The 22,335-nt window shown below is 47.1% G+C and overlaps 1 protein-coding gene across 1 annotated transcript; it reads left to right on the top strand.

The window, feature by feature from the left end:
• Positions 1–1,622: 1,622 nt before the first annotated feature.
• LOC115387413 (C1q-related factor-like) lies at positions 1,623–17,928 on the top strand. The gene is made up of 2 exons (XM_030090122.1): positions 1,623–2,440; positions 17,740–17,928. Exons 1-2 carry the CDS (start codon positions 1,832–1,834, stop codon positions 17,917–17,919), a joined length of 789 nt encoding a protein of 262 aa, XP_029945982.1. The 5' UTR covers positions 1,623–1,831; the 3' UTR covers positions 17,920–17,928.
• The last annotated feature ends 4,407 nt before the right edge of the window (positions 17,929–22,335 follow it).

Below are 22,335 nucleotides of genomic sequence, written 5' to 3'. Positions count from 1 at the left end.
TTTCTGGTCAGCGCATTGATACTGAGATACTGAAATATTGGCCCTCAGTTTAGAAATTCCACATCAATTCAAAGAAGCAGCTTGTAGCATTGCTGACTTGGATGCTTTTTTTTTTCTCCTAGTGGGCTGTTTATACCAGCATCAGGATGCCAAATTCTCTCCATCCATCTTGTATTTGTGCGTTTCATGTTCTGAACCACATCAGACCCAAAACGCCGAACACCAAAACTCCCCGAAAGACAGAAAGCACACACACACACAGAGTGACTTACAGGCTTTTTCATTTGCTTTCTCACTTTACCATTCATCACTCCGAGGGATGAAAATGTCAAACAAATGACATCACTGCTGCGTATGGATTTTTTCCCTCTCAACCTGGACCCTTAATTTGATAAAAAAAACCCTTGAAATCGATGCCTAAAAAAAGACACCAATAAGAACAGGTGTCAGCGCGTTCAAGTGGAGAAACGAGCTTATCGGCGTGGCAGGAAGGCAGATCGAAAAAAAAGAAAGAAAGAAAGAAAGAAAGAAAGAAAGGCAGACAGTACGGGAGCGTCAACGTCTCTGGCTTCAGAAAGTGGCTGCAGGTGACGCGTCGCCCAGATCATTTTGGAGAAGTTTTCAAAACGCTTTCCCTTCCATGCGAGGTTGTGTGTTTTCATTTGTATCAACAGTCAGTGTGTTGGCTCCTGAGTTCGTACTTGGCATTAACTTTTGTAATTAGCACCTTTTTTTTTTCTCCCCTAAGAAGCTGCTAGCGTTTCCTGGCACAGCAGAATTAAGTGTTGTCTAGTGTCTGTGCACATATATGCATGAATCTTTAGAACCCACCTCCAGGAAAAGAAAAAAAAAAAAAACGGAGAGAGAGAGAGCGAGAGAGGGAGAGAGAGACTGTCTTTCCACAGCTCCATCTTTATTTTTAGAGGCTGGATGCTGATGAGAGAGAGGAGAAAGCAAGGGAGTGAGAAACAACATCAGAAGTGAGGAAAGGAGGGGAGAGCGCGAAGAGAAGGGGCTGGGAGAGGGGGACTGGGTGGGGCGGTTCAGGAGAGTGGTCGAAAGAAATGCAGTGTGATGAGAGAGAGAGAGAGAGAGAGAGAGAGAGGGATGTAACCACACCAACCTCTCGCTGGATGGGGGAGCAGAGGGGGGAGGAGGGAGCGAGGGAGGGAGCGAGGGGACTCTGCTGCTACGGCCGTATAAAAAGCCAAGTCTGAGAATCCAGCACCACAAACTCACCATACATACACACACACACACACACACACACACACACATATACACACATATACACACACATACAGACACGCATGCACACAGATCCAGTGGCTGCTCTGTATCTCTCACTCTCACCCACTCCCATCTCTCTCTCTCTCTCTCCCTCCCTCCCTCCCTCTCCCTCTCTCTCTCTCTCTCTGTTTCTCACTCCATTCCTCTGGGCTCTGCATCCTTCTTGCTTCTTCTCACAAGTCAGATTGTGTTTGTAAGTATGCGCTGAATGTCTCCCTTTGTGTGCTTGGGTTTCCTTAAGTCTTTTTTTTTTTTTTTTTTTTTTTTGGTGTGTATGTGCGAGTGACTGCTTGCCTACTTTGGTGTGACTGAGTGGAGCAGTGAGGTGTAGCAAAGTGTATGTGGGTCTCTGTCTCGCCCTCACTCGCTCACCGCTCCTCTCGCAACTCTCCTCGGGATCTCCGGGTCCCTTTCCTCGGTGACGGGCTCCCCACACCAAGCAGTCACCATTTCCGCCCCCGGGAGACCCACGCTGGCAGCGCAGCCCCTTCCCCGACTCAGCATCGGGAGGAAGACCCTGGTGGCGGCTGCCGTGGGGGTTATGCTGGTCCTGGTGCTGGTGGTGCTCATCCCTGTGCTCGTCAGCTCCGTGGGGACCGACTCCAGCCACTACGAGATGCTGGGCACCTGCCGCATGGTGTGTGACCCCTACCTGAACAAAGGCACCCCGGCCAGCAGCACCAGCTCCACCGGGCTGCAGGCGGAGGCGGAGGCGCTGAGCGACCACAGCAACGTGCTGCCGCCCTCCACGCTGCTGCAGGGCCCGCAGGGGAAGCCCGGCCGGCCGGGCAAGCCGGGGCCGCCCGGGCCGCCGGGGGAGCCCGGACCGCCGGGGCCGGCCGGACCGCCCGGCGACAGAGGGGACCAAGGGAGGACTGGGATTTTGGGTCTGGGGGGTAACGGAGCTATCAGCACAGCCACCTACAACACGGTGCCTCGGGTGGCCTTCTACGCGGGGCTGAAGAACCCCCACGAGGGCTACGAGATCCTCAAGTTCGACGACGTGGTGACCAACCTGGGCAACAACTACGACGGCATCTCGGGCAAATTCATCTGCAGCATACCGGGCACATACTTCTTCATCTACCACGTGCTGATGAGAGGAGGGGACGGCACCAGCATGTGGGCAGACCTCTGCAAGAACGGCCAGGTGGGTTCTCTTCAACTTTCCCCGAGTTTTGTTACCTTTTCTGTCGTTTCTTTCGGATTTCAGCTCCGCTTTTCTTGCTGCGCTTCAAAAAAAAACACGCAGCGACACGCGGGAAGGGCGATTTTCTGTTGAGTTTAGGAATTAAAAAAAGTGACATTGCGGGGAGGAAGCAGCAGCCGTTTCCGTCGGGAGCGCAGAGCGCACAGCTGCGGCGCACAGCGCGTCTGGAGAGGAAGGCGCGTCGGCTGGCGGGAAGCCGCGCGCCGCGCCTCCGCGCGCTGTCCTGACATTACCGCGTCCCGCGGTTCAGAGGACGGTCACAGTTCGGCTGAGAGTCGATCTTTCTTCGCTGATTCGCTCGGAAAACTACCAGGCGTGCCTTTTTTGCTTTCTCCGTCTCTTTTCCTGAACGGAGCGGAATTAAACCGGACTACTAGTGCGCGTTTAGAATATTTCAGAGGAGACGCGAGAAATGGATTTATAAGGAGTTGCAGTTGTTTTATAAACTAAAGGAATAAATGCTAAAAAAAAAAAAAGAAAAGAAAAAAAAGATAAGTGACCGTGTTGACTCGTTGTCAGGTCTGGGGAGCGCGTTTTTATTCATTATTCTCTGCATTCCGGTAATAATGACTCCAATAACTTTAAGATTTGCGCGCATCGCAGAGAGAACAGCGGCTATTAAGAGATATTAAGAATTTCACTCGCAGTATGGACCTTAACGTTTACCATCGCCCTGCATTCATTCTGCTTAAGTGTGAAAAGCATCTGGACGTGTTTGTGATCTATTCTGGGATTCTTTGATGCATCACATTAATAGAGCTGTAATTTTCTCGCGCGCCCCGGAGGGTCCTCTCAGGTTGGTTAATGTGTGGCTGCAGCTCAGACACCCGATCAGCCTTCAGATCTCTTATCTTCAAAGTGGCTCCGCAAAACGCTTCCTCCTGGATGACACGCTGCACTCACTGTCTGTATTATTCCCTCTGTCTGCTCAGACTGGAATATGACTGGAGAGAGACAGGATGAAAAGAACATCCAAGTCCAGTTTCTTAAAAAAAACAAACAAAAAAAACATTTTATTATTATTTTAAATATGGCAACATTGAGAGTCCTGGTTAATTGCACCACAATCACTGCCACTGCCTGGTTTCACAAACTCAGCAGCACTTTCCCAGACATTCCCAGCTCGTCTGAATTTACACAGTCTCACCCTCAGTCCATAAATTCTGCTGCTTTTGTTTTTCACAGTATATGACACCAAACTCACCTCAAATCACTTGAAGTGTGTCGTTAATTTTACATCCAAGTTTATGAGTCACAGCCACCAGCAACAACAACAACAACAACAACAACAGCAACAGCAACATGGTCAGTCAGGCTACTGCTGGTTATATTTTATATGTTGCACAATCACCGAGAAGTCTGTTTATGAAAGTGCTGACTTAGTGATGAAGGGTAGAATTTCCATTTCAATAAAGATTAATGAGTGGAGAGTCCACCAATAGATCACTACCTGTTTTTCTGAGGAACAAAGGGTTTCCAGACCCCGACTGACCGCGATGTGCGGAGGTGAAATAGCTGTTGTTGTTGGCTTTGCGGCTTGAACTCGCCGTCACACCGGTGCAGCTGGAGGTTAATTCCTTTACCCTCATCAAGCTCACGCCCAGCGAGAACCGAGAGGGCCACAGCAATCTCCGGCTATATATAATGTCTCACTCAACAGTAATGTTTATGGGTGGGCGTAAAAGCATTGATATATAATAGGGGAAGAAGAACATATGTTCCTATAAAACGCCTTCTGTTCCTGCTCCATTGTGCTCCCCAGAGGAGGGCGTGGAAGTGCTTAAGTTAGACGCACGCAGCGTGAGCCTCTCCAGAGACCCGCGTAATGTTTATAAAGTGGTAACTGCTTCTTTTTCTCCGTCTTCCGCTGTCCCGGACACAGCTTTTTTGCATAAATGCGCGATCCTCTCGCGGTGTTTATGAGGCTGTGTGCTGGGCTGATGGAGAAGGCCCCAGAGCCTCGGCTGGACTAAATGACTGTGAATGGTTATAAATGTTGGGCCAACTTATACTGCAGCGCTGATGAAGTGTTTGGAGTCAAGCTGAAACTCCTGGAGTCACACTGGTGCTTTACTCAGCTCATTAAGGCGGCGAGAAGCTACGCTGCGAGTTGGGACGGGGTAGGCCGGGGAATTGCAGACAATGCTGGTGTTTTATCATCTTTTGGCTTTGGTGCAGGCCTTGCAGTGCTGCTTCGCTCCAGCCTGAGCTCCTCCCACTCCAGGGGGGTGTTGAAGATCAGCTTACTTTATTTGTTCTCTGCTGCTCCCCGTTTCCTCTGGATCTAAACCACCTCCCCGGCATTTTGACACTTTTCTAGAGTTTCCTCATAAACAAATAAGGAATCTATTTGCAGAACTTTATCTGCTTTCCAACTTCCACTTCTCTTTTTTTTTTTTTTTTTATCTTGGATTGTGCATGGCCTGTTATTTTTAGTCATGTGCCAAATATTCCAACCGATCCCAGAACTCTGGCTGTTGAATCGTCGCTGTTTCCACCTGCCTGTGACGGTTCCTCGGTGACGAGGCAGAGACAATGCGCGAGTTTAATGGACACAGTGGAAGAAAAGAGCACAGGAAAGACATAGTTATTGCGCCATTGTGCCGCGGAGTCTATTTAATTGTAATTAAAAAGCTTGAACCAGAACCAGGATGTGTTTGCGCTTCTCCTCTCTGTTCCCTTCTTAATATTGTTATTAATCCGCAAAACCGTTTCAGAGTTAATTAAAGCAATGACTTCAGCGTCAGTCTCTCAAGAGGACCATAGTGAATAATCACTCTGTCTCCTCCTTTAATAAGCTTCAACGTCCTTCGTGCACATGGCTCTTCCCTCGCAATTACCGCTGCAGTCTCCTCCACACACACACTCACATTCACTCACACTCACACACACACGCACATGCACATGCATGCTTGCCCCCCCTCTAACCCGCTGCCTCAACCCACCCCGACTGTGCGCTGCCCTCCATCTCTCCTCTACGTTCTCCACAATCACACTTTTTCCAAAAGGTGGAGGAAGTTGTTATCTTTAAAAGAAGAACTTCTTCTTCTTCTTCTTCTTAAAGAAAAAAGAGCAGATTGGGACGGCAGGAGCAGGGAATCGACCTGCTAACACACAACGCCATCGATATTCTTCATTGCTCTCAAGTGATGGATTGAGAGTCGAAGAGTCGCATCCGCCCCTGAGAAGATGCTCACCCGACCTGTGGGAAGAGCGACTCTCTTAAAGTGTGAGCGTCGCTCGAACAGGCCGAGTCACGTGTCGTTTCCCTGTCAGAGCGTTTGCCTCGGCCCATCGCGGGGGGCGGGGGGGGCTTCAGCTCAGGTGAAACCCACGCATTGTGTTTAACATCTGGTGTCAATCTCAGCATTAAACATGGGAGACGAGCCATCTGGAGCCGCGCTGCTCTCTTTGAATCCACGAACGCAAAAAAACAACAGCGTCGTCTAAAAGAAGTCAACATTTCTCCTCGAGTGAAAGGGTTTGAACAATGCAGACTTGATTGATTTTAACATTCTGGGAATGTTCGGACCTGCTCTTCTCCATCGCGGTGCGACTTCGGCACTGAGAGGCCTCTGTGTGTTTGCTGGGCGCAACAGAGAGACTCTGTCTGAAACAAACAGGCGGGGTTTGAGAGAGCCACCCTCAGTCCCTCAGCCTCCTCGCCTGCGGTATTGATCCGCTATCCGCGCGTGTGTGTGCATGTATGCGTGTCTCTTTCGCTTCTTCTGACAGACTTGTTTCTTTCTATGTGATGTACATCGTGGCACTTCTTCTATAATCAGCCTGAGAGGTAGCGGAGGCGGACCTTTGGCCTTGATCTGCTGTGTAATTGGACATTGGATTTGACACTCCGCCGAGTGGAACATTAGAGCCGGCCTAATTAGGTGCAAGGGCTATTAAATGAAGATTGGCCCGCGTTGTTAGGAAATACCACACAGATTGGAAATGTCAAGATGACACCGGGCTGTCATCTGCAGGCGCGGAAAGGAAAATCTATCAGTTATTGGTGAAGTTTCAGAACTTGTTCACAAACTGCCCACCAGTCGTCTGTAATCGTTCCATTACTTTTTTTGAAGCATTTCTTCTTTTTTTTGTTTTTTAACGTGACGCTCCGGCATTTCAGATTGAGTAGCCTGTGAAATACAGCTAATGTCTCCCCTGCAGCGGGAGACCAAAAAACCATACGGTGGAAAATAGGCTGCGGACGGCCTCCTGTGGCCGGCTGACTCAAGGATGCTATGGCGTTGACTCACAAGGATTCTTCATTATAATGAGGGCCGTATGGGAGATAGACAAGTGCCCCTGGCCTTCTTATGCAAACATCTCTCTCTCTCCGTCTCTCCCCTGTGCCCCTGACATTTAGACACCCCCCCTCCCCGAATTCACTCCTCAATGATACCCACAATTATCCTCTCCCTCTTCGCAGGGAGAGCGGCGAGTCGGCGGCTTCAGATGACTCACAGTCTGCTACATAACTCAGCGTGTTTAACACTTCCTGCCCCCCCTCAAAATGATTATGGGTAAACTATCACGAGGGAACGAATTGGCGAAAGCAGGCTCTGACAGACCAGTGTGTCTCTCTCATGTAACACTTGTACAGAAATGCACTTTGCTTCGTTTTGATCCTTTTTTAAAGCGAGAGAAAGGAGAGTCTCACCGCCTCGGGGTTTACTACGGAGCAAACTGGAAGAAGCAGCCAGTGTGTGTGTGTGTGTGTGTGTGTGTGTGAAGAAAGGTTGAAAAATTTTGCAGGGAGCGTGTGTCTCCAGACAAGGCTGTGAGCGGTGATTGTGTTTTCGGCGTTGCAGCTGCAGGCAGACGGTGCTGTGTATCGCAGTAATTAACTGAGCCTGATGAGTCAGACAGGAGAGAGAAAAGAGTGGCTGGACTGCGGGTCAGAGTTGACGCCTCTCTTTTCTTCGGCCCTGTTTCCTCTGACGGGCCTCTTTCAGGACGAGCCGTCTCACTTTTGTCCTCCTGGATGGCGGTTCCGGGATCTGGCTGCCGGACGCTCCCTGTAAATGATAAATTAATGAACTTACGTCTGACGCTCGCTCACTTCCAGCGCGGCGGTGAGCCGTTTCATCAACAATGGGAGGCATTTCTGCATGAAAGTCACTCCCCTCTGCAAACCGGGTCCAGCAGGTATAAAGTGAACATCTGGCCAAATTAATTCGGGAGACCTTTTTCTGCTCTTGTCTGACAGATGGCAAATCTCCTGTTACCATTTCATTCCTCTTATCATGTTTAGGTGCCTCCAACAAATGAACCTGCAGCACATGGCGCTTCTTTACTCTGTATTTCCTCTCCGTTGCAGTTTCCCGGTCTCATTAATTCCAGAAAAATGCATATGAGAAGTACGGTACGGTGTGTGTGTGTGTGTGTGTGTAGTGAAATGTTGGATCAGGCTCAGTACTGATGGCAGGCCATCTAAGCTGCCATTAAGCATGCGGTTCACGGCTGGAATGTTCAAACACAATTAGACAGCAGCACACTTTGATTTAAAAAGGACCAATAGACTCGTCGATCCAAAATGGAGGCTCAACATCAAGTCAACAAATCCCTGTCAGGGAAGCCGCCAGACGCGTCCTTGTCACAGTGACAAAGCGTCTTGTGAGATAACTCTCCCAGCGAGGCGCTTCTGGCTCCTCCTGCGGCAGATAAAACGTGAAATTTTGATGAACGCTGTTCAGGACGAAACAACAAACACGACAATTTAACGTGAAAGGATCGCTGTGAAGTCCGTTTTCGTCACGTTCGCATGTTCAGAGAGGAGTTCGGCACGCCCGCATTCCGCCGCAGCCGTCATGCATTATCTATTAGGCCCGAGCGCAGCCTTGAATTGGCTGTCTCCACTCCCGATTTTATTCAATCAGAGCCATCATGTCGGCGATGTGACGGCTGCAAACACGCACGAGCAGCCACGAGGAAGACAGCATTGCCTGACACCTCATTTACCATGGCCGCGGCCGCCGCTCTCGGCCCCGCGCTTTGTTTGTCTTGTCAGAGTTCCTCTGCGTATCCCGTGTCAAGGTCACGCGCCGCCGGGCGGCTGTTTGTCCCGCCCGTCTGCGGCTGTGCGTCTGTTCCAGCCCGCCTTCCAGAGGAGGAGGAGGAGGCCTCAGCAGAAGCTCCCTGATCGTTATTTCAGAAACAGGATGCAGGTTTTATTCATGCGTGGTCGTCACTGAGAGCAAACGAGGGAGGCCTGTTACAAAAACCATCAGAGCAAAGAAACTAAACCAAAAATACTAGAAGGATTTTGAAGGAAGTTTCGTTCATTCCGCCTTTCTTAAAATAACAGAAGCTGTATTTGTTGCACTTGATGGAGCCTTAAATGTGTCTCCTTGAAGGCCAAATGAAGAGAATAACTTGGCTGACATTGCCGGAGGTCGCCCGGTTCTGCGTGTGTGTGTGACCCACTCCGCAAATATTTTGATAAAGTTTCATTAAAATCCCAGGTGACAAATCCCCCCCCCCGGAGCCGCCGTCACCTGCCTCCCCTGCAGCCCGAGGCGCTTCACCCTCTAATAAGACGGTGTTGACTCTCCACGCTCGTGGCGCGTCGCATCATATTAATATGCACTGGACGCCGGCGTCGCCGGATTCGAACAGGAGGATTTGTTTGCACACCGATATTGGAGCAGTGCAAGATTTAATCAGGAGGATAAACAATGAAAAAAAAAAAAAAAAGTACAATATTCCATATATCTCTCCTGCATCTTAAAACCTCTCCACAGAATTTCATTATCCAGATTAGCCTTTACAGTAAAGAAGTTCCTCCTATGGACCACGTCTGTCCCGCTCTCTAATTAAAGAGAGGAGAAAACACACACACCTGCTCCGACACGCAGCATGAAGAAGGTCACCAGGATGAAGAAAAGTTCCTTTAAAATAAGAGTGTCAAACTCATTTTAGTGCAGGGACCAAATTTTTTTCACAGCCGAGCCGAACTGGCACAATGAAGCCACACAAAGGCTGTTATTAACATTAAATGTCTCGTTTCTCTTCAGGATTCCTGGGTTTTTTTTTTGGCCTTTAGCTCGGAGCGTCCTGCTGGAAGTGTGTTTCCTCTGTGTGGAGAGAGAATCCAGTCAAGCCTCTGTAGCAAAATATTCTCTCCATTTCAGCAGTGACACAGATCCAGAGACGATTCTCAGAGGTTCTCATGTGTTTACTTCCAATGGTACAAAAGTGACTATGAAAATGAGCTAAAAACAGGAATTAAGTTTATTCCATATAGAAAAATCCCCTAAAACACCCAAATATATAAATATTCTGATGATCTCTGAAAAATATCTTTGCTGGTTTTTTAATGGAACGGTCAAAAGAAAAACAGGAGAATAGTTCAACAAACTTTACTCTTTTGTTTTTTTTTATTTTACTCTGCATCGATGACAGATTTCCATCACCTTTTTTTTTTTTAAAGAAACATGAGAAGCTTTAACACATTCTACCAATTTGTCCCCCTCAAAACAGTGAAGTCATACTTTTTAAATGCACTTTATTCCATTTCCACAAACTTGTAGAGCTCAATGGAAAGCAGCTATATCTTGAAATACAGAGTGAAACGGACATTATCTTGAAATTAGAAAAGAAAAGACATTTAGAAAAGAAGACATCTGGCCCGTTTACTTCAGCATGCATCTTTTTCATCCTCAGTTTGTGGCTTTGTTGCAGATGTTGCCATGATATCAATAAGGAAGCTGACTCTGCTGCATTGTTGTTATCAGATGATCGTATCTGGATCAGTGTCGTTTATTTACGATGTTTCAGGTTGTTTTCAATGACCTCTGTTGAAAAGATGAGTCTTTTTTCCCCCTTGATTACAGATAAACCGGAAATCAATCACACGATTGGAAGTTTGACATGATCAAACCTTCCTTGAGTGATCACACCTTTAGTGATTTGTGTGATTTTTTTTGTTTGAATTGGAGACGATGAGGCTATTAGAGTAAAAACGCTCCGCCTCGCTCCTCTCTGCTGCATAATTTAATGCAGAGCTGAGAGCGTCGCCTTGTACAGCGGCCTCTTCGAGACACACTCACAGCATCCAGCTTCTGATGGACCTCGAAAGAAATCCACACCATTGTGTGTGTGTGTGGCTGATATCCAGCATGTGAACCGGCCGCCCCGCTCTGTTCTGCTCATCCCTCTTTCTTTGATTACTTATTCACACCGTGGGAGACAGAATTCATCTTAATTACAAAACGCTTCTCCGCAAAACAGACCCATCAAATCAAAGCAAGAGCTGAAACAGACCATTAGCTGTCTCGCAGAGAGATTTCAGTTCGGGTTCCAGAATGCAGTGCAGTTCAGCCGCCAGCGGAGGTGACGGCAGGTTCTGGTGTTTCTGCAACAGAAATCCAGACTCCTGCATTAATCTGTCACAGAAACCCTCCAAATGAAGTTCAGATGAAGCCTCTCTTAACATTTGCAGATGTGAAAGCTTTCTCTCGCCGGCTGGGATCAGGAGCAACGCTACGACGTTATATCTGGGTGGGTTTTCTGCTCGACCTGCGGCGAGCCGCCGCGCAGAGACGATGGATGTGTTAACAGCGTGCCGCGGCGCGCCGGATGATTTGTCCAGGTTCAGAATGCGGTGCCACAAATATGACACTTCATCACTTAAATGCTTTTTAGAGTAGCGCTTCAAGAAAGGCGCCGCGTTTGATTCCGCGACCCGCCGCCGGGCCCGGAGTGAACGTCTGTCTGTCTGCCGCCGTGACACCTGGGGGGGGGAGAAGCACTTAAAACCCTCCAAACACTTTCTGATTCCTACCAGAAATGTAGAAACTCTCGTACCACTCGCGGCTCGAAAAGCCAACGATTTTCTGAACGTGCGCGGCTCCCTCCGTGCTCTCGGGCGGGAGCGGATCGAACCGCCGGATATCGAGTCCATGAAAGCTTTGCATACGCTATTTTAATAAGACTTTGTACGCCTCTGCACGTCCTCTGCACACATTTACGTGTCTAAATGCGGGCTGTTAAAAAGTCGAAGAAAGAGTTTAGCTTTGGCAACAGCAGCTACTTTCCAAGAAAGCTGACATTATATGGAAAAACCAGCTACATTTGTGTATATAATATATCTTTAAAACACAAGTAGCAGTGCTGCTCTGTGAGCCGGGGTCTCTGTCAGTCGCTGGCCTCGCCTCACGTTTGTCAATACGCCCGTTCTGTGGACACTTTAAACCGGCCGGCTAATTATTGTGAATCCTCCGTGACGCCTGTCGACATTCCCCCCCCCCCCCCCCCCCCCCCCCCCCCCCCCCCCCACCCCCCCCCACCCCCCACCCCTCCACTCCGAGCGCCGAGGCAACAGCCAGGCTTGACTTGGGAGACCCCGTAATGAGGCGCCAGAAAACACTCGAAATGAACGCAAACTATTGATTCGGATTCAACCTCACCGACCGGACAAAGTGACTAATAGGCTGATTTAACCACCGGCCCTTTTAAAGGATGTACAGCACTTCCTTCTTTTCTATCTCTGGAGAAAATAATGATCTTCTTGCTCAATTCTACTCAATTTACTCTACAAATGATGCAGGACTCCTTGTTAGTAGCTATTTAATAGCGCCGAGGCTCAGTTCCTTACTGTAAGTGGAAAAACGTGACTTTTTTTTTTTTGTTCTTTGTGGGTTCGGTTCGAATCGAACTGAAAAGGCCGATATATCTGATATTTTCGCACCACGTTTCCAGGGGCGGTCTCCAAACAATTAGAGACGTGGCGAGCGGTGATGACGCAGAGCGTTTTCACCTGAATCTGCAGCTCAGCTCCCGTCTGCTTAATGGAGGATTACAGTGACTTTCAGCCCAAACTTTTACCGTCCTGGTCTCTGCTCTCGCTGCTTCCAGCAGCACTTCCACTGAAACAACCTTTCACACGACCGGCTCAGCACAGTCAGCAGGTCGCTAGTGAGCAAAACGGGGGAGTTTAACCAGCGACAGAGCGCCTTATTTCCCTCGGGAGTCGGCGGAGACCAAAAACAGAGTGAATGTGGAGCGTGTGACCAGAAAGAGACTCAGCACAAATTATTAGGACGCTTTAAAAGGCCGCGACATTTGAGATGTTGATCCATGTGGTAACGTAGTTTAAATCATCCAGTTTTACATGACAATGATTTGAAGTGGAAACAGGAAAGTTTTCTGCGACTGCTTCATGGGAAATGTTCGAACCTGAACTGAAGACGTTATGATTGGGATCCTGTTCTGCTCGGTAAACTCTCCAGGTCGGTGGGGGTTACAAATTCCTGAAAACATCCACTTTTCGCTGTTTGGCGAGAAGCTATTAAACATGTATTTATTCTAACTGGCTGCATAGAATAATGAGGAGCTTTGTGGCGTGTGACATTATGAGGCTGGAGTGTCAGACCTGGTGTAGTCGAGAGGCCACATTCAGCCAGAAAGGTGAACTCAAACTTAAGTTATGTTGTTTTTGTACGAGATGAAAATGTCCATATTTTCACGAAACTGAATTGCAGTGAAAACTTCCCCGTTAGCTGCTGCGGCATTCTGCATGCTTTTCTACATTCTGAAGCTTTTCCGGTTTGCTGAGTGGTCTGGCTGGGCTGGAGCCTCTTGTGGCGGTTTTTGTGTTTATCATAAGCTTTCATGGAATCATTTGTCACACCTGAAAAGACAGACGTTATTTTTTAGTAGTTTGATTTTATACAAAGGAGAGGCTTTATTGTACAGAATCTCAGAGATTATTACTATTATTCATCAAATTTAATGTTAGACTTTATAAAGCATGTTTAGTCACCTGTGAGAAGCCCCTCACAGTTTGATTTTTAAATTTTTTTTTAGCTTTAAAGAGATATTATTGTTCTTTTTATAACTGAATCCTCTATCTCTCACAGAGGAGAGATTCTATGAATATATTAGAATTAAAAGGCATCTTGGAGTAAACTGTGTAATAACGAAGCATCTCGAGGGTGTGCCAAGTCTAATCATGTTTATTAATCCACTTTTGGTCAAAGTTGTTAGTTCATAGTAACAATTAGAGACATATTTACCTCTAAACTCATTACTCACTAGCAGTGATCTGACACTGCCAGGTTTATTGCCTTCTTGGAGATATTTCTGTGGTTCAGGGATGTAAAAGAAACATGGAGATCTGGACAATGACTGTGTTTTCTCCTCATAAAATAAATAATTCTAAGCTTGAGTTCTATATTTGAAAGGTATGCGCATACAGATCCCACCACATGTTAAAAAGATTGCATAACATCTCGTCTCCAGAGGCGGCGGAGCAACGCGCTGAAAGTGAAGCAAATGTGGAGGAGGGGGAGCGAGGAATTAGTGACTTTAAAGACGGAGTTTAGGAGGGCGGCGCAGCGCGCTCCTCCTCCTCCTCCTCCTCCCTGACTGAAGCGCCTGGCTGGAGGCTACATTAGCCAGAGACACGCAGCAGCAGCAGCATCCTCGGCTGAACCGCAGCATGTCGGCTCCACTGCGGGTGAAGCCGCTGCCGTGGGTTTGAGGAGGAAGCAGAGTCTATCTGACACACAGGAATGCAATCGATTCCTCCGCTCCTGCTTGATGAGTTTAAGAAAATAGTCACTGGCGGCGTAGGCGTGCGCTCTTGAATTTGTTGAGTACTCTTTTCATCCCGTCAATTGTGTGGAAATTTCAAAAAGAGCCGAGAATAATGGGTGACACTGAGCAAATCCTTGCAGGCGGAACTGAGGGAAGATAAACTCTGTGTTTACGGATCAGAACGAGGAGGCTCTTGTGAGGTGGAGGTAATCATCAGGTGATTTAAGGTCTGCTTTACACGACATTTCAGAAAAGTTTTAGGTTTACTCGGAAAAGATTTGTAAAGGAAGTACACGGACATTCATAAGGACAGACTCCACAGTTGGATTACCATTAAAGGTGACTGTTACCTATGAAACTCTGAAGAACCTGGACTGGCGGTCATGACACTCTGGAGGACGCCATTGTTGTTATTGTCCATCCAGTCGTGCAGAAGAACAGTTTACTGGTGCGCATGTGCAGGAGCTGCTTCTCTGCCGTCTCAGAAAGTTGCGTTTTTGGTCGTTTTCATGGCGACACAGTCGGAGCATTTTCAAACAGTTCCACTTTGGGAACCATTTTCAGCAACTTCGAGCACCGTTGTCGTGTAAACGGACACCCAAAAACACAACAGAGTTGAGCATTTTCACTGGAAAAACACTGTAAACGGGACCTCAGGAAGACGCCTTCCTGTTTGGACTTTACAGTCTTTCCCTGTGTCATATGAGCGTTTTCTCACAGCAGTCAAACCCAGTTCCCTCATATAATCCTCAAACGTGTGTGTGTGTGTCTGTGTGTGTGTGTGTGTGTGTGTGTGTGTGTTTGGCTGTGTGATGGAGTGTCCAGGCTGCACCCTGCCTTCACAGTCCGCTGGGATCAGCTTCAGCCCCCAGTGACCTTAGGTTGGATGAAACGGTGTAGAGGATGGATGCATGGAGGTGATTTAGAAACTGCAATGCTCCTGCAGTCAGACTAGTGCGACTCACACACACACACACAGACACACACACACACACACAAAATACACAGCCAGTCAGAGACAAACAGAAATAAAAAACCTTCCTCTTCTATTTTTTATCGGGCCAGCTCATGACTGTCGTCACTCCTCACTGTGTTATCAAATATTCCTGCAGGCATCCTTGATGCTATTTTATTTTATTTTTCCTCTGTAAATTTGCTCCCCAGTGAAAAACCCTCCGAGTGTGAAGCGATGCTGATGTTTCTGAGACTTTGTGGACCCCTGGTTCCGAGGTTGAGTGTTGGGTCCTCTGTGAAGGACCACAGGCTCGATTGAAGCCATAAATCTGCCTGACAGGAGGAAGGAAGTTTCACTGACCCCCCCCCCCCCCCACACACACACACACACACACACACACACACACACACACACACATTTGGTGCTGGAACTTTTTCATCAATGCAGAGTTGCAGTCGTCATGTGCGCCACTGTTGTTTCAAATAATTTATCATCTTTGAAATTAAGAACATGTTTCAGCAGACATAGTGTTTCCATGTTTCTCTGTGTGTTCAGTTTGTTCACTGACTCACAGATTTCTAATGACTTCAGAAAAGTTTAAGGTAAATGCTGCTAAATGAAGTTAAAAGTTGACAGTAAGGTTTGCTACAATTTCACTGTGTCTTGTTGTTTTTTTCAGTATTTATTTATTGAAGATTAAGAGGCTGAATAATTAGTTTTGAGTATCTTTACAGTCATACTGTTGTCCATGTATAGACTGACATCTATGGTGAGTTGGAGCGTATTGTAAAAACACAAAATAACAATGTAAAGATAAATATATTTATGTTCAATGCACATTCTTACTTGGATATTCAAATGATTTTACTGGTTGAAGGAGTGCTGAGGGAATCTGGACTGTATTGCTGTTACAATGCAGTGTCTGTCGGTGTAAATTATCAATGATGTTTAGCAGTGAAAGATACAATGATTCACAGTCACAACTCACAAACTCAATCACTCTCTAAGTCAAGGGTGTCAGAGACAGTTCGGTTCAGTTCAGCCCAGTTTCATCTGGAGCGGGTTTGACCCAAAAATAACCTTTGAATTAGAGTTTCTTTGTTGTGGTTCAGAGCATATATGATGAAAAATCTTCACAAAAACAAACAATTACAACTGAAAATGATTTCCATGTCAACGTAAAGCCAATTCTGATGATAGCTTCTGGTGTAAAATGCGTGTTTTTACAACCTCACCCTGAGAGCACGGCTTTGAGTTTATTATCTTCCATGTCAGCATCACTGATATCTCAGCTCGGGTCTCACTGCTGTGTCCACGACTATTCAGAAATTTGTTCAGAAATCGATGTTTTCTTTGACATTTGTGCACCTTGCGTGGCGGACCAGGTTTCTCGGGTCGGTTTCAGCCCACAGACCTCACGGCTGCTTTCACACCGTCAGTGTGATGTGACACAATTCTCATTTTTCTCTGGTGTGGCACAGATCGGATCTGCTTTTGCACAATGTTGGCAGGAAAAAGACACATCCAGACAGTCTGAGATGTTTTGGATACAGGCCTCGTTCATATGTGGAAATGAAGCAGATGTATCGGGTGTGTGTCAGTGCCACCGCCATGACACCAGCCTGATCGGATCGAGCCTTCCGCTGGCTTTTGGACGGTCAATTTTCATGAAAGATGGCTGAAAATTTCACAGGCGGCTTGCTCAAAGTCGTCCACAACATCTATATTGAGATCTCTAAACTGATTACAGTCTAATTTTGGTTAAAACCGTCTTTTATCACCAAAATTACCACAAAAATCCACGATTTGTCTTCACTTCCGGTTCTCGATTGTCACTGTGTGACGAGCAAAATGATTGGCCGAGAGATGCCACGTGGTACCGCCCTTCTAAAATGGCCTCTGATCGCTCATTTTGCTTTCATATTTTATCCAGCTATTGAAAGAATAACATTTTTAACATGCATATAAAAATAAAAACATACTGTATTCAACTGCAAACTAGCAACAGAATGATAAGCGAAGCCATTTCAGAGTGAACAATAGTTAAAGATTGCAGGACAGAAATTTCAGCAAGCAGGTGCAGTGAAGGTTGGAGTGATGTTAGTTGAGTCAGGTACAAATAGGAAGCAGAAAATCACCACCAATCAGGCAAAACCATTACTTACAAAGAAAAAAATAACAGATTACATTGATAAAAGTGTGAGGAAAATAAGAGACATGTTTGTGCAAAAAAAAACAAACAAAAAAAACCAAAATGTTATTCCATTTTTCATGTCCAATTTGATATGTAGGATGTGTTAAAATCCATTTGATGTCTATTTTTCCAAAATCTTCGTGATCTTCGTTCTTCGTGAGCCTCGTGTCATGCATTAACAAAAATCTGGATACCCTGAAATCTTTATGGGACACCTTGAACTGTCAATTCTGCCATAATCTGCAAACGTCTAGCTTATTCTGTTGCATCGGAAAGGTCTGCACAGTGTTCAGGTGAAGAGGTCACACGGCTTCCCGGTCTTTGGAGGAAATGGTTGCAGTGTATGCATAACATGAAATTATGTCCTTTTTCCTCCTTTTCCGCCTAAAAGTCCTGGCAATGTTGGACGAACTTCTCACGCACTTGGTTCAGAAGTAGCCCGAAGTGTTTAAGCTTCAAACACTGGAATGTAGAGTGACATAGACCAGTGTGTGTGGTGTGACTGGCAACCATTCATCCATTCATTCCCCCTCCGTGTCCGCCTGGCAGGTCCGGGCCAGCGCCATCGCCCAGGACGCCGACCAGAACTACGACTACGCCTCCAACAGCGTCATCCTCCACCTGGACGCCGGCGACGAGGTCTACATCAAGCTGGACGGGGGGAAAGCGCACGGCGGCAACAACAACAAGTACAGCACCTTCTCCGGCTTCATCCTCTACGCGGATTGAGGGCGAGACGAACGCAGAGACGGTCAGACGGGGGGACGGAGACTCGTCGCCACGACGGGGGTGGGAGGGGGAGGGGGAGGGGGTGTGTGTTCAAAGCCGGAATGCTTTCTAGTTTTCCTAATTCTCTCCATCATCACGGACACCTCTGCTTCGCATCCATCAGCCCAGACATCCGGGCTCTGTAGCCGAGCGCGGAAGCAAAGCTCCCGAGGACGCACTGAGCGGGGGCTTGGCGAGCGGCGTGGGAGGAGTGAGATGTTGGGTGGAGGTGCGCTGGGGTGTTTTTTTTTTTCTTTTTTTCCCCCCCCTGCACTCCTCGCCGCCATGTCGACGTGTCAGAAGCTCCTCGCTTTCAGTGTCTCTCCTCTCCAGACCTGCTCCATTGCACAGAAATATCAACAAGAATTAAAATTGAAAAAAAAAAAAAAAAAAAAAAAAAACCCTGCAGAAGTGGACGATCTCACGCCGCCGCTCCGGCGCCGGACCCAAGTGACTGAAACTTGTAGTGTTGTTCCGTGCAATTTACCTTAGATTGTGTTTTTATTTTGTAGACATGCATAATATTCTACACAGATGAGATTTAAGAAAAAAAAAAAAAAAAAAAAAAGAATATATTTGTCCCTTGTGAAGATATCCTGTTTGACTGAGAGATGTTATTTGTGCTGCAGCTCAGAGATCCAACCGCTGGAAAAAGAAATCTTGAAAAACACTGCGGTGGGTGTATTTCTTCATTGCTGGGTACAGCGAGGTAACTATATATCGTCCGTGTGGGAAATAACAAGACATTCTGCACAGAAAGGAAACATCCCGTATAGACCGAGCCTTTCTCACCGAGCACCTCACACTGTTTCTCACTCTGTCGTCCCGCTGCTTCTCGACTCCCCGCCGTCCCCTCAGTGTTTCAGCCCGGTGTAGACGTTCCACCGAGCGCGGCCGGCCACGTGACGCAGCACTTCTCCACATCTCTGAGCGTGTGATCCTTCCTCTGCTCCTCCGACCTCCCAGCTTTCTCGCACGGAGGAAATAAAACAAATTGAGAAGTGAGCTGAAGCGGCGGCGGCGGTGGGCGGGCGGGCGGGCGGGCGGGGGAAAGTCACAAACACACAGAAGGAGTCAGGAGCGAGCGAGGCGAGAAGGTAGGAGAGACGTTTGCACACGGGGAGGAGTGAGCGGGCCGTTTCCTCTGGAGCTTCGCCGGACGGCGTCCATTCATCAGTAACACTCAGGCATTATGGTAATATTTACTCAACATGGCGGCCTGACAGCTTGCTTGAGAATGAGAGCGACTGACTGGGCCGAGCGACTCGGCCTGTCGCGACTGCACGTTCGGGGTGCGTGTGCGTGCGTGCGCGCGTGCGTGTGTGTGTGTGTGTGTGCGTGTGTGTGCATACCGGTGAGCGTCCGCATCTTAGCATGTGCCGTGCCATAACCACACCGTTCCTTTACCACAGTTATTCTGTGCTACAGCCAATGACAGATATTTTACTCAGCAGCCAATGAGATTGTGCTCTGTAGGGCGGAGCCTCCATAGATACGATGAGAAGAACAAACAGCTTGTAATTGAAATCTATGACTTGTTTGTCTATCTTATCTTTTGGAATTGTTGAATACATTTAAATAATAAATGGGATTTTTTTTGAGTGACTCGTCTCTGGAGAATTCTTGAATCCCAAACACGCTAATGAGGGAAAATGATGTGTAAAGGATCCCGTGCGCTCTGTGGGTTGACAACAGCCACAGCACACAACAGGATGAGGATTGTGTGGTTTTTCTTTTCTTTTTTTTTCCTGCTCTGTTTAAACTAAAGAATATAAAAATGGGCCCTTGGTGCTTGCAATGAAAAAAAAAAAAAAATCCCTATCAGCAAGTCCCTCATCTGTCTTTTCTCTCAAAACACTGAAGTATATTTAGGACGATGGGTATCCAGGGAAAGGTGTGTGTGTGTGTTTATGCCCACCTAATGTGATGCCGTGGAGCTCCGCTCCATCTGGAAAGGTGCGCTTGGAGATAAAGACCTTCCAACTTCAGCAGTGGCGCCGAATGCAGATGAGTCCACAAGGAATTGCAGGCTATTCCTCAATCGGCGATCGCGGCGTCTTTTCATAGATTTCCATGAACAGAGGCATGATATACCCAACCAGGAAGCGGGGACGGAGGAGAGGAGACGGAGGGAGGGAGGACAGATTGAGCGAGATAGAAGAGGAGCGGAATATGGTTTGACAAAGACAGATGGAAACACAAGAGAAAGAGTAGGCCACAGAAAGAAGTAATGGGGAAGGGATAAATAGGGAGAGAGAGAGAGAGAGAGAGTAAAGAGAAATATAAGGAAGACAGACAGAGAGAGGGAGAGAGGGGGGCCGATGCCGATTTGGGGAGGAGGGCTGGATTGTTTTCAGGGTAGAGTGATTCCCTGTCGGCGCTGTGCGAGGTGTCAGCAGAGATTAGCCAGCGTGAAGCTGGAGGAGAGAGCTTGAGATAGCTTAGATTGGACAAGTGTCAAGGACTGGACATTCCTCAGACCTGGCAGGAATGGGATGTGACACTGGCTGCTGCTGCGCCGCTCCGTGGCACTCTGCTCTTAAGGGATGCATTCGCCCCTTTCTGCGTGGTTTTATTCATTTCCTTCCGGCGTAAAACAAGATAATCACATGCAACCCTCATGGTAATGAGAATGCCTGAGCATGCTGACATCTGTGCAAGTTTTGCGTTGAGGAACAGGGGGGGAAAAAGCTGAAACACCACTGAAAAACAGTTTTCCGGCGATGTTTTAGAGTTTGACACCCGGTCAGATTTTCTTTGAAATTTTCTAGTTTATTCAAACGAGCACAAAATTGGAAGTAGCCGCTTTTTTTTTTTCTTTCAACGAATGGACTCAACATTGTCGGAGTTTGTTAAAAAGGCAGATGGCAAAAGGAGCAAGGGGTCAGCGGAAAATATTTTCTTTTCACCGCAGCCATCGCCGTCGTTTGACAAAAGAAGCATCCACTTTGCAGGGGAAGCGTAATCCATCTGCAAAATCAATGTGCTGCAGAATGGATGGGTGAGAAAGTGCAGCGGAGCGGCATTGTCAAATTAACAGCTACGGAGTGAAGAGAGAAATAATACGTCTTCAGTGTGCCGATCCTGCCTTTATGGACGCGTAAAGGTTCACAACACTGAATACCGGGACGCACAATTACTGCATTTGTAGCAAATTAAAAGGAATCTATAGTTGTATTTAATGAAAGTGAGCCGCAATATCAATATGATCACTATAATTAATGAGAAACGACAAAACAAGCGCCGAGTCCACCGACATTCCAACGGACAGATGAAGTTAGATTGTTTTTGTGGGCGACTCTCAACTCTAAAGCTGCCAAGTCCAAATATGAACTGAGAGTCTCGACACTCTGGAGGACGCCATTGTTGTTATCGTCAATCTACTCGTGCATCTGCAGAAAAACTGTTAACCATTGTCAGACTCAAGGTGTGCAGTTCCACGCTGAACCCAAGCATTTTCAGAAAGCCGCACTTTCCCCCATTTACATGACGACGGAGATAAAGCTTTTTTTTTAAAAGTCATAGAAAATGGACGGTGGAAAACAAAAAAAACAAGAAAAAGAGAAAGGCACAAGCCAGAAACAGGTTTGTTTAACTGTCTCCATGGTGGGATGATTCCTCTGCTTGTCTTTGAGGATCAGTAGTTTAGGAAATCTTTCTTTTGAGCACGTTTTGATTTGCTTCTGCTGCAGACTGCACAGAAATGTCACATCGTTTCAGCGTCGTCGTTGTCGTCAGTGTTACCTCCCGGCATCCGGTAGACGTTGAAAGTTTTTCTACTTACTAGTGAGTTAGGAACAACTCCGCTGCTTCTGTGTTTGTAATGTCACCTACACTGTGTCTCACCCCACTAATGAGCCGCCAGGCCCCGCCCTCTCAGAACGCCTCTGTTCACCATCAGTTCATTCACTTACCTGGAGAGACTTCTTTTCAGGGTTGAGGTCATACAAGAGGGTTTTAGCCGTTAGATATGAGTTTAGGAACTGAGGCTGAAGTGTGGAAGGAACAGCAACTTCTGGAAACAACAGCAGAAGTAGTGCAAGTTTGAATTTATTGACCATTTAGAAGGAAGCCACTGACCGTCTGCAGGGAGCGAGCGATGATTTAGACCCAAGTTTATCAAGTCATCCATCCAAAAATACTCACATTCAGCTGAAGTTCAGAGTCAGAATTCCTGAGGAAAACTCACATATTCAGGGTGTGTACTCACCACGAGGCCAGAGTGCTAATTTTCACCATATACTTATATATTAGTGTATTTCAATGTATCGCATGTCCCCTCTCCTAATTATTAAGAGTGCTGCTCAGAGGAGTAGAATAATGAATGAGTTGCTCCATGTGTATCAACCCTTCATTTCCATACTAATCATCCCAGGA

Source organism: Salarias fasciatus, chromosome 4 (assembly GCF_902148845.1).
Source record: "Salarias fasciatus chromosome 4, fSalaFa1.1, whole genome shotgun sequence".
Classification (NCBI taxonomy): domain Eukaryota; kingdom Metazoa; phylum Chordata; class Actinopteri; order Blenniiformes; family Blenniidae; genus Salarias; species Salarias fasciatus.
This window is presented reverse-complemented; position numbering and strand designations above follow the sequence as displayed.